At 37.2% G+C, this 13,025-nt stretch overlaps 1 protein-coding gene and 1 long non-coding RNA gene across 4 annotated transcripts in view; both read left to right on the top strand.

Annotated features, from left to right (window-relative positions):
• LOC130549282 (uncharacterized) overlaps positions 1 to 13,025 on the top strand; it is a 54,353-nt gene that overhangs the window by 18,171 nt on the left and 23,157 nt on the right. For 2 of the 3 annotated variants that reach the window (XR_008962153.1, XR_008962151.1), the window contains exon 2: positions 2,886 to 3,051. This is a non-coding gene — a long non-coding RNA (uncharacterized LOC130549282). Of the gene's footprint in view, positions 1 to 2,885; positions 3,052 to 8,139; positions 8,251 to 13,025 lie in introns of all 3 variants that reach the window. The other variant, XR_008962152.1, reaches the window with a different exon arrangement.
• sox2 (SRY-box transcription factor 2) lies at positions 5,673 to 7,766 on the top strand. Its single transcript, XM_057326506.1, has one exon. It carries the CDS (start codon positions 5,993 to 5,995, stop codon positions 6,932 to 6,934), a length of 942 nt encoding a protein of 313 aa, XP_057182489.1. The 5' UTR covers positions 5,673 to 5,992; the 3' UTR covers positions 6,935 to 7,766.

Genomic DNA, 13,025 nt, shown 5'->3' with positions numbered 1-13,025 from the left:
TTAAAGCATCAGAGTGTGTCAGCTTAGTGTCACGGCAGTCTATATTTTCAAGTCAGACGCTTTTTAATTGAATTTAACTGGAGCGAGACAAGATGGGTAAATATAAGCCATATGTTCTTTGCACCTTATTTGCTGTCGGTGGTGATTTCTAATAATGTCTTTTATGCTCTTCTGGGGGTTGAGCAAACCGCTTCGACTCTTTCAATTCATGTTCCTGATGATAAAGCAAAGTCATTTAATTAAACATTTCAAAAGCGAGAAGACCTTGAGGTTGTAGAGCCACGGCGAATACCTGGGAATATAATATACAGCGAAACTTTTCATTTCTTGTCTGGAAGTCTTGCCGTGGATCTGACCTTTGAGATCATTCTTAATTCTTTTAAAAATGTCATGCAGTCACATCAAGTACAAACCAAACAGTGTCTTGGTAACTGAGTGTTTTCGATACTGCTAGCCTGAACTGTATCCACAACACGCTACGCCTGTGAAACTCAAAGCTTTCATCACTTGGCTCATGTCTTTACCTAATGGAAGTGACGGTGATGGTTTGATGCTGTGTTCTCTTGCTGTACGTAGTGGACTCAGGATGTTTTGTCTATGTGATGGGTAGATCACACACTATGAAGTGATCATATCGGTGAAGGACATACTTTTTCTGTCTTATGAATACAAAAACATCCCTAAGAAAACATAACATAGGATTAAACGTGTGCTTGCACCTTACCACATTCGAAGGGTGTCGTCGCTATGCAAGCAAACGTGTTTGGAGTTCAGGCTACATTGAGGCTTAATTTTTTCAATGCAAAATATCTTTATTTTTATTTGTTTGTATTATTTTACGAGGTGGCTAATTTGTTTGACTATATACGACGTGTAAGATTATGATTAAAAAGCAGTGATTAAGCCCCACCCCTTACCCCGCCCCTAACTGCCATTGGCTCAAAAGCATGTCTTACTAAATCGTAGTTACGAATTGCCGTAAAATTGGTCTTGTTTACATGAGTTTCACCTATTCGTATCATATGCATTTGTTTTGATATCCGTTTGTGCATGAGTGCACATGATTAGTTTTATACTCTCAATTTAAAAAAGTGAATTAAGCAATTTATGTAACACAGCCGCAAAACTGAGCTAATTTAATAACATAAATGCTATTATGGCACCTTAATAACACACGGAGAGTGTGCGGAGCAGTCCCACTGGGGCTGTGTTCATTCAGCCCTTTAAGAAGTTCACACGGAGGTTCATTCGGGCTGTGACTGACAGGTCTCGAACCCTGAAACGCTTCCCCTTGATTACAGATTCAGCGGGGCCCGAAAGGAAGAGCACAGGGGTCTAAAGTGTCATCCTCCCATTAAGCTCAGTTTGTGTAACCATAATGCGCACAAAATAGCAGTGAGAACACACTCATACATATGGAAATGAACGGCCATTCATTCATATATCAGCAATACAGACCAGCTCCATCTGAAATGCATTAGTATTCTACAGAACGCCATGCAAAAGTGAACCGTGGTAGGTTTAAGCAGTGGCTTGGACGTTTTTATCATTTGTTTAGTCACTTGTTTAATAGCTGTCGAATAGTTGATCACAGTTTGATCATGAGATCAATTTAATAAGATCAGTCTGCAGCAAAGCACAATGCTGGTAAATCTGTTAATCCTATTAACAATAATACTCAAATCCACAAAACAATCCATCTTTTAAAGTGAGGGAGTTTTGGTTTGTGAAATAACGTATTGGAAGATCAAGAACAACCAAATGATGTCAGCAATAATTCTCTATTTTTGTTTTATTATTACGATCATATTATGGCCTCCACACGCATTGCTCTCTTCGCCCGCACCTTTGCAAGCTCATTTGTCAATGTGGTATTTTGATTGAAGTCATTATTGCTTTCCTTTTGTAAAAGCACGGTAGAGATTAACACTGAAGCATGTTGCATGAGTAGACAAAGCCCCCACAGCCAGTGCTGTGGATTACTGTCAGAACGGAGGTATAGGGAAGACCAGGCAGCCCGTAATTCCTATAGAAAGGTAGACAAACACACAGCCACCGACCCACAACTTGTCCCGCTGAGGCCTTTTGTCTTGCCCTGTCAAAACTGATGAGAGTGACACTGATACTGGCTGTTGGTTTAAAGCGTCATGTTTAACATTTATTTTTTGTTATTCTCATATTTTATTTTAGTTGATTTAAAGGTGTTTCTCAGAAAATTCCTCTCTGCAAATATATGAAATCTGATGTATCAACATGTACCAATGTGACTCATTTATGACCACTGTAGTGGACTTTGGCGCTTTATCCATTCACATGTTTGCAAATGCATTCAAATTGATTTTCTATCAGAAGAAATTTGTAGTTGTAAATCAATAACCTTGCCAAAGTTTTAATTGCAATAATAATAATAATAGCCTACATTAGAATTAATATATTCTTTTGCAAACATATATTTGATTTTTGCTGTTATTTTATGTTGTGTTGTCGTTTGCCAGCACAGCATGCGCCATGGTTATGTGTGACATGGTTATGTGTGACATGGCTTTCTGAAGTAAAATCTTTATCAAATAGCCATTCTTTGCCTTTGAAAAAAAGCCAGCCCATTACCTCACGACTGCTTTTGTTGGTGCTTTACAAGAGCGAACAAAAACTGTTATTCAGGAGAAGGCTTTAGATTTTTATTGTTGGTGGAGCTCACGGCGTTATTGTATTAAAAAGAGCCATCTGTGCCAGAAACAATGGCTTCAAATTATCTCTGAACACCCAGTGAAAAAAATATCAAGCTTTTTACTTCTCATTATGTTTGGTGGGGGGTTCGTAGACTTGCTATAAGTGACTTTTGTTGTACTTGATGCATTCTTCTTTTGCAATCGTCCCCTTTTCAGATGGTGTGGAGCTGTGGATGGGCTGAGGCGAGGCGAGGGAAGACGGCCGCGCAGAGCGCGCTCTGACCGGGCGCACGCAGCGAGTGGACGCTGATGGAGCGGCCGCTGGAGGAGAGCGCGCACGGGGAGATGCGCGTGTGACGTTCCGCTGTCAGTCAAAGTGACTGTAAGTAACTCTGCTGTGAGGTTCGCCCTCTGTCTGCTGGGACAGGAGATTAATTTAAATGCATTCAATTATATTTTTTACTATTATACAATATTGTGGGTTGAATAGTCTACTTATTGTAGGAAGATGCATTTTAATTTAGGTTGTGTCGTTTTTGATATATGTTGCACTGTGATATGTATCTACTTGTTGCCTGTTTTTGAAGATGCGTTTGATAAAGCAAATCTTTGTTTTCCCCACTTGCCTTCATATACAGTAGGTTTTAACTTTAGTTTGTATTGGAGTTACACGTGTTTATTTTGTGCCTGCAAATTAACAATATGAAAACAAAGAAGAGAAAATATAGACGCTTAATGTGTTGTAAAAAATACTTTTAAAGTGAAACATCAAACCAAAACATTTCTAGGAAAGGTTTTGTGGTGTAGATATGCAAACGTTCTGTAGATGTTTATGTTTTATATTAGATACCGTTATCTGGTTGAAGTCTATAAATTAGTGTGTTATTTGTCATATTTTGATCTTGCAGTCAGCACGGCCCCTAGTGGAGAAATGCCTCTCCCCCTTTATATGCCTATACTAATTTGTAACTCGTAGCCTAATTTAAGATGATGCTTAATTAAGTAAATTATATTTTGTTGTTGGTGTAATTGTTTTGTTTGTTTAGTATATGTATATATGGTAAACGTTTTTAAATTAATAAAATTTGTTATTTAACGGAAACATTTAAAAAAATCTTTATTAAAACATACAAAGTTACAGGCTATATATTTTAAAATCAATAAAACAAACAAATAAATAAATAAATAAATACATAGAGCAGAGAAAAGGCCATGCAAATCATGATATCCATTGCGCAACTTGCGTGTTTTAGTGTTATGATTGTTAATCATTCATTGGTTTTATAACATACTTTTAAGTTATTTTTTCTTTTTTCATTTGTCTGGAAATCTTAATCCTTGAATCGTAATCATAAATTATTTCTGTATTTGCGACATATGTCAAAAGCAATCCATATTATTAAAATAGATTTACTGGATATATATTTTTATTGGGAAGCATCACATTTTTTGCACAAACTCTAACAATTGTGAAGAACTGTGACAATTAACAATTTAGCCAAAGCAAGAGGCACTCTGGGATGTTAGAGATCCCCGCTGTTCTACACATTTCCATAAGAAGATTAGGCACTCAAATGCAGATAGAGAGAGAGAGAGAGAGAGAGAGAGAGAGAGAGAGAGCAGTTTAGAGTTGCATTATAATGGTACATGCTGCATTGCCATCGTGTTAAAATTCTCACGTTGTAAGTCGCTTAATAGAAGTTTAAGCGAAGTGAAAAAAAACACGTGGTTGGGACTTATTGACATTTATTTTTTAATATACCCATCTATTCGTCCACCGCCCAAAAATGGATTTCAAAATGTTTTAAAAAAACACAATCTCTATTTTATATTCTGTAAATTTTGTGTAGGCTACATTAAAATATGTGTTCTAAACTAAATAGGCTTATGTTCATGTTTATGTTTATATTATAAAGTTAATTAATCTATACAAGGCTGAGTGTATGTGATGGAAATATGGATATATTTTATAGAGCTGTAGTCCTCACCACAAGAGGACGCTGTTGAAACACAATAAGATCTATTTTCGTGCACCCTGAAATAAAAGTGATCCGACGTGTTTATCTGAAAGAAAGCCTGTTTGTATTAGTTTCACTTCTTTTGTCTTGAGTGCCTATAGTCAGCTTCTGAAGAAGACGGTCAACTTTATATCAGAACTTTTGTACAAACAACACGAGTAGGGCTACTGCCTGCTTTACCCGTTATGAAGTAGTTTAATTTATTTCTGTTTCAAAGTGTACGATTGTAAGAAAAAGGTGCTGCTGCTTTCATTTTATTTTGAGGAGGTTTCATTCGAATTATTCTGCCACTCTTCACTAAGTGAATTACAGCAACTTACATGGTCGGGGAAGTCAGCTTTTGTACGGCTTTTGTTCGGCGTGATGTAATGACAACAATAGAAACAAAACTATTTTGTGATGAAGGGTCCTCTATTTTTCTTTCACAGTATTAAGCCAGCTAATTTCAAAATAAACACAGAAACCCACTATAGAGTGAAGATTGTTAATGTGATTTCATAAAAAGACTAAAAACAACAGCAACTATAATAATAATAATAATTGAATCTAAATTGTAATAATGTAAAGGCTTTTTTTATATTAACCAGTATTTCGATATTTTATTTAGTGTTTCTAAGCGTATAAGACAAGTGACTTCACGTGCCATGTAAACATTTACTAATCCATTTTTTCTAACAGTCCAGTTAAAACTATTGAATTATAATTATAAACTCGTCATAAAAAAACATTTTCTGTACAGAATGCACACACCATGAAAAATTAGCCATGTTTGTTGTTTAAATCTTCAGATCACATGTCTGTGTGTAATATAGTTTCATTAGAAAGCCATTTGTGTGAAATGTTCTCACTTGAGTTGTTTCACTGATAGCTCACACACACCGTTCATTGGTGGAGAAGCGCTCTGTGCTGCACTGCTGACCGCCGGTAACCCCGCCCCTTTATGTAAATCAAAAAGACACACAGTCGTCGCCGAAGGAGCAGACGCGCTCTGATTGGTCAGCGACAAATCCATTTATATTCGCTGACAGGCGCTCTATGAATGGTTGTCTATTAACTTGTTCAAAAAGTATTAGGAGTTGACAAGGGCTCTGGCGAGGAGGGAAACCGAGTTTGTGTTGATTCTTCAAGAGTGAGAAAAGAAGTTTGTGGGCACAACAGGACCTAAGAGTAGCCTACCTACTTCCTCAGCAAAGTTACCAGAACTGGTAAGGTAACTTCAGCAACCACAAATTTGGACTTGTTTTTTGTTTTGTTTTGTTTTGTTTTTTACCACTGGCGAGGAAGACTTCAAGAAAATCGTTTTAAATGTACAACATGATGGAAACCGAGCTGAAGTCCCCGGCCTCTCAGCCCAACACGGGTGGCACGGGTAACACCAACTCTTCAGGAAACAACCAGAAAAACAGCCCGGACCGGGTCAAGAGACCCATGAACGCCTTCATGGTGTGGTCGAGGGGACAGAGGAGGAAAATGGCACAGGAGAACCCCAAAATGCACAATTCGGAAATAAGCAAACGACTCGGGGCCGAGTGGAAACTTCTGTCCGAAAGCGAGAAGCGACCATTTATCGACGAAGCCAAGCGCCTTCGGGCGCTCCACATGAAAGAGCACCCGGATTACAAATACAGACCCCGGAGAAAAACCAAGACTCTGATGAAGAAGGACAAATACACCCTGCCGGGTGGGCTTCTGGCACCGGGTGGGAATGCCATGGGTGCCGGTGTAGGGGCTGGTTTGGGCGCTGGGGTCAACCAGAGGATGGACAGCTACGCTCACATGAACGGCTGGACCAACGGAGGCTACGGCATGATGCAAGACCAGCTGGGTTACCCGCAGCACCCGGGGCTGAACGCGCACAACACGGCGCAGATGCAGTCCATGCACCGCTACGACATGAGCGCGCTCCAGTACAACTCCATGACCAACTCGCAGACGTACATGAACGGCTCACCCACCTACAGCATGTCCTATTCGCAGCAGGGCACGCCGGGAATGACGCTGAGTTCCATGGGCTCGGTGGTGAAGTCCGAGTCCAGTTCAAGTCCTCCGGTGGTCACGTCGTCCTCTCACTCCCGAGCCGGACAGTGTCAAACGGGGGACCTGCGGGACATGATCAGTATGTACCTGCCTGGGGCGGAAGTCCAGGAGCAGAATGCCCAGAGCAGACTGCATATGTCCCAACATTACCAGAGCGCACCTGTGCCCGGCACGACGATTAACGGCACGATTCCCTTATCGCATATGTAAATGAACTTTTTTAAAACTGCTGGACTCCTCCGGACTATTTTTGTACAGAACACTTTGGGGAGGGAAAAGTTGTAAAGAGCTCAAGGAAAGAACACAAAACTTTTGCTTTATTTAAAGAGGAACGGTAGGAACTCACGGTTTTTCGTTCTGTTTCCTTTTTTAATCCCACAAGGTGTGTGAGATTTGGAAAGTGGAAATGGAGGAGCGTAAATCAAATGTTTTATTATTGCAATTGACTTTTTTGTACAGTATTTATCAAAGAAACATAATAACAGCCAGATGTAATGTTTGTCAACAGCAGGAGGTTGCGTTTTTACAAAAGCTATTGTGCAAAAAAAAAAAGATGGCAGAACTGATGTTTATAGCATAGTTGAGAATGCTCCAAAATTCTGCAAACTTTGAAATGAAAGGACTGAAAAAGAGCTTCTTATTGAAGGTACAAGTTAAAAAAATCATTATTATTATTATATTATTATTATTAGTTCTAAATGAGAGAACAACAAACCAAGGCACTCTCGCAGGTTAGATCTTCTATTTTATTTTCATTTTTCGGTCTCCCACTCTTCATCTGTTAAGTAAATGAAGTTTGTGTTCTTTATTTTCTCATGGTTTGTAAATTTTTTGTATATTTACTGTGATATTTTAAGTCTTTATTTTAAAACTTTCATTTTTCGTAGTTGTATTTTAAAATGTGGCCTGTACGCAGTTGCCAACGCTCCATGTATATATATTTTAACTAATAACATTATAACAGTTACAATCTGAGTTTTTTTTCAATATGCAGTTTGAAATGAATAAATTTTGGAAATTTGGATATTTGAAATTGTTTCTGGTTTTGATTTGATTGATCATTTGAATCAATATTAACGTGCTTGGGTTTTCCTATCTAGATTTAGTTCTGTTATTAATTTTCAAAAGAAATTCAAATCAATTAGCACTCAAACGTTGAAATGCAATTCAAAATAGCTAAATTAAAGTGCAGATTTTACATAATCAACACATTATTTGCATGAAACAGTGTATTTGTTTGAAGATGACACACATGGGGTGCAGCTCTTAGAAAGTAAGTATTGGAGTGTCTTATCTGCATGTGCACAATTCATGACAGTGTTTTTTCTTTCGTTGTTTGATTCAAACAAAGGAAAGGCGAGACGTTAAATAAGTTTAGAAGTGGACATCAGGTTAACTCCGTTTCTGTTTTTTAGTGAAAACGAAGACACTGGTGCGACACCACAGCGTTTAAGTTTCTTGCCTGTAAATCTCTACACTGCTGGGGGAGATAAATCGTCCCAAACGAAATGAAGACGCACGTCAAGGTAGTCGTTTCATGTTTTTGATTTTATTTTTTATTAGCTATTTTTTCTGTACGACTGCAAACATTTCCAAAGACTGCAATTTTGTGCGCGCAAAGAAATGGTTTTTTTTTGAGTGGAAGAATATTGTCAATTAATATTAATTAGATTTATTATAACCTAATATATTTTAACATAATATTATAAAATAATAGCATGCACTTTATTATAAATTAACGATATTTATATTACATTATTACAAATACATTATAGGCTAACACACACAATTATATAAATATGATTATTAAAAATGCACTGTGTTATGAATACATTTAAGACAATTGACATTTATTTGATGTGTATTTGTAGCGTATTAATAAAAAGCAAAGTATAATTGTAAGCTTTTCATATTTAGGATATTACTGTTGCGCCCTGAACATGAGACTGACTTTGTGTTTTACAGAATAAAAGAAATGAACGGGAACAGTGCATATTTGCATTGCGTGTCAGACAGTCCCACAGCTCTGATGAATGTCTTGATATTAATGTAAATGTATTAAAATGCTTGTTTAATGTTTGGAAACACAGATGAGAGCCGCAGGGCACAAAAACACGCTGCTGATGTTTTTCACTCTCATGTGTCAGTCAGTGTTGTTTGAATCAAGCTGATGATAAGACTATTCAGGTGAATTGTGTGAAGTTTAAAGGCTGAAGGGTGTCAGGATATTTTGCTGTTTTGTGGTAGTAGATCAGTCCGGGTTCTTGCCAAGGCACCGAGGCATCCATTACAGAAGGTCTCGGGGGAGAAGGGCTCACGTTAAGCGCTAAATGAATATTTGACGAGGTCTCATTCCGACAAACGTGTCCCTGCCGGACTCTCAAAGGGTCAGGGAGCACTGCTTGAATCCATTATTTATACAAGCAAAGGAATTGGTTGTAATGGCTGAATCTGCCTGATAAATTGGCAATTTAAGGCTGGATATGAGTGGATTGGGCACGCATGTAACGAATGAGGGTTTGATTCAAAGTAAAACCAGATCACTTAAATATAGAGTTTTTATGTAATTGATTTTTTTTGTAAAGTTTAAGGTCTTTCACACATCTACTTTTAAAACAGGCCTTATTACTGATTTCAACTGATTACAAGTTTCTAATATTCTTCCGCTGTTGATAGAAAACAACTCTGAGGCTGTTAACAACCATTTCTCTGATAATTAATAAATACGTTTGAACCAAGTGTATATAAAAGACTTGCTTATTTTGCTTATTGTAAGTATTTATTTCACTGACACTGTCTATGGAGAATGCGAGATAAATGCAAGAGATTTTTGCATAAGTGTTAAGAGCTTGGATACTGGCATTTCGGCGTGTTTTTTGTCGTGTTCGCAAACATGGCTTTGATGCATTAGCAGATATCTGTAGATCAACAGGTGGGAAGCGCTGAATTCTGCTTTACTCAAAACTCGGTGAATAAAACGAGCCCTGTGTGGAAATCTGAACTGACAGCATCACGTTTTTATCACAAATGAATATTTTTCAAGTATTGAAACGTTTTCACGCTTAGGCCTAAAACACAGTAAACTAACTTGTTTTATTGGTTAAGAGTATCGGGTTTTTTTGTTTGTTTGTGAAAAACAAAGGTCTGCATAGTGCTCACGTCATTATCATGTGGGCAAATAGCGATTGATTATATTTACACTGTGTGTGATTTAAACCTTATTTAGTACAGTCACTACAGTATAAACCAATAAGAATAGACAAACAATAAAATTTAAATATTGCTACCACTATACCACTACTACTGCAACTAACCCTATGTAAATTATGGATGCTTTTATTACACAAAAATATTATTATTATTATTTGGCCATACAACTATCTGAATCATACTGTACAAGTCAGAGCTAAATCAAATATATTAAACTCATAAATTGCAGACATTTATGCTTCTCTTTGTTTTTGTAAGCTGGTGTATGTTGGCTCTGATAATAAATGGGTGGAGACCAGAGAAAACTGTTTGGAGAAAGTATGAGTTGTTTTTTTTCTGACCGTTTTAACGGTAGGGGGCTGCGATGGTGGGGGATTGAGCATTGTGAGATGGGCTGAATTGAGAACTGTCAGAGATGTCTCTCATTGGGTGAATGATCCAGTGCAGGTGCAGGGAAACAGGGGGATGGGGGTCTCAATAAGACCACACACTGTCAGCCAGCACCACATCAATCCCATGCCTGCAGCCGAACCGAGCCTGAGCAAACACAGCAACATATTTGCCTATTTAAATGTAAGAATTTTAACAACGTTTGTTGCCATAACCGACATAACCGAACAGTTAAACATATTATGCGTGTGTGTGTGTGTGCGCGTGTGTGTGCGCGCGCGCGCGTGCGTGCGTGCGTGCGTGCGTGCGTGTGTGTGTGTGTGTGTGTGTGCGTGTGCGTGTGTGTGTGTGTGTGTGTGTATGTAACCATAAGTAATACTGTGTGAAATTAATGTGTTATTTAGTAGTTATCAATGTACAGTTTGTCATAAAGAGTTTGGCCCATAACTTCAAATCTGCCAAAATCTGACAGGAGCTTGTCATCATATTCAACCATGCCAGTCTTTTATTTTCAGTATTTGTTGTGCAAAGTTACTTTTAAGTCAGATCTTTCTTGTGTGCAAACGTCTGCATCCCACCGCACATGCTATGCGCAAAATGCGTATTAATACACTTATTATTATTATCCAACATGCGTTTAATTTTTGTCATGCTATTTATTTATACATCGTTTGGCTTTGTTTTACTTTTGTCATATCTGTTATTGAATAATAATTATTAAAGAAATGATTCGTTTTTTTTTTACAAATGTTAGTGTACACGTTATTAATGACTACATAATCAGAACAATGTAACTCGCTATGTGTAAATAACGCTAGATTAGACCCGACATGGAGAGTGCAGAATAATGCAAGTGGAGATTTCAAGATTGTAATTAGTTATATATTTATTACATTTATTATGTCAGTATATCAATGCAACTCTTGTTTATAATTATGGACATTTGGACACTTTTAATTGTAATTTATTATAGTCTCACTCTTTTATTGTAACGGTCTTCATTATTGGATTTCTCTTAGTATTGCACTAAATTTAATTTTAAACATTTAAATTTATTGAATTGCTTTTGGGCTTTACTGTAATAGTCGCATTGCTTATACAATTATTTAGTTTTTGCGCATTTAGTGAAAGGTTAAAATCTTTTTTTTCCAAAAGCTGAAAATGAGTAGCAGTTTACATGTGGATCACATCTGTCAGTGTCCAATAAAGTTACACCAGTTCATGCAATTCAGTATCATAATGCGCAGCAACAGGTTAGCCATGCAAAGAGATGCGAGTAGTTCAGCCCACGCTTTCATCAATCGCTGCTTTTATACGTCCGATCAGTAACAGCAATACGGATCCAGTGCGATTTTATGCACCACTGAGTCTCATTGAGATAGAGGGGGATTGGAGCTACTTGTGTGATAGACTATTGTAATTGAAAGTATTTTCCAAAACATTTTAAAATAAACAAACAAAAAATATTTTCTCATATTTGAATAATTTTGCAGCCTTTATAAATCTGCACATATACAAAACCTAAAAGAAAAGCACGTGCTTTGTTATTTATAGAGTAGGCTACGTCAAGAGCGATGCATTTATTTGTGTTAATTGTTAACGTGATCTGAATTATACATTTACGAATGTTGAGTTTTGAACAAAAAAAATGTGTCATTATGAAAAACATGAATTATTAAAAAATATTGTTAGACAAACAATTTGACATAGAGCTCTCTCATGATTTCTTTGCCTCCGGGTCTCACTATACAGAGTGTATTCAAATCTATTGGTTATTCATATTTCTTAAGTCGCCATGTAAGTCTCTATAACGCACTGTATGAATGATTCATCTTCAGCAGAATCAGTTTTATTTTTACTTTCCCAGCATTGGGTTGTGGGCTGTTCGGAGGTTGTCATTGCTGACCCCTCAGAAACAGCAGAGCATTGTTCTCCTCATTTCAAGCTTCACTTGTACATGGTCTATATGTTGATTAATGACACAAAAAGCAACTGGGTCACCCTTTTCTAAAAGATTATATTCAACGTCAGTTACACAATTTGCATATATTATTTGTTGGTCTGTTTAAAGTTATAAGGCTTTTTTGCACACAACCTTCAAAATTCCTAAACTAAAAATAGCACAAGTGGACTGGCAAATTGATAATTGCGCAGGGAAATAATTTATTATTGAGATTATGCACAAGGCTAATTTTAATGTTCAGTTATGAGCCAACCAGACGTATGTGTGCTTTCAGAAGAAAAGGTTTACAAAAGTTTGCCTGGTCTCTGAATGGGCCCCTCAACTAGCCCATTATGTTTCTCTGGTCACCCCCGTGTCATCTGAATGGAACGCGTGGGCTTGTTGACAACTAATTTTCTCAAAATGTTCATATCTCCGTGGCCCCTCCTGTATCTACATTGTGTCGTGATTTTCCTTATAACTCACAACTCTTTAAACAATTAATCGATTCAAACTTTTCCATTCAAATTCGGCCAGGGAAGGCATTTATTTTCAACATTTACGATCGAAGCCCATAAAACGAAATCTCTAAACTATTTAAATACGGACACGAGTATTTAATATCAAGCCCAACATTTCCTTTTTTTAAGTCAATTTTTTTATTTAAAAAATGAAAGGGACAGAATTAATTGTCTTCCCTTTATTTTTTATATATGGTTCTTGGCGTGTTTTTCTCTGCATTAGCCTGCTGTCCTTTAT

This window comes from Triplophysa rosa, linkage group LG25 (assembly GCF_024868665.1).
Source record: "Triplophysa rosa linkage group LG25, Trosa_1v2, whole genome shotgun sequence".
Lineage (NCBI taxonomy): Eukaryota > Metazoa > Chordata > Actinopteri > Cypriniformes > Nemacheilidae > Triplophysa > Triplophysa rosa.
This window is presented reverse-complemented; position numbering and strand designations above follow the sequence as displayed.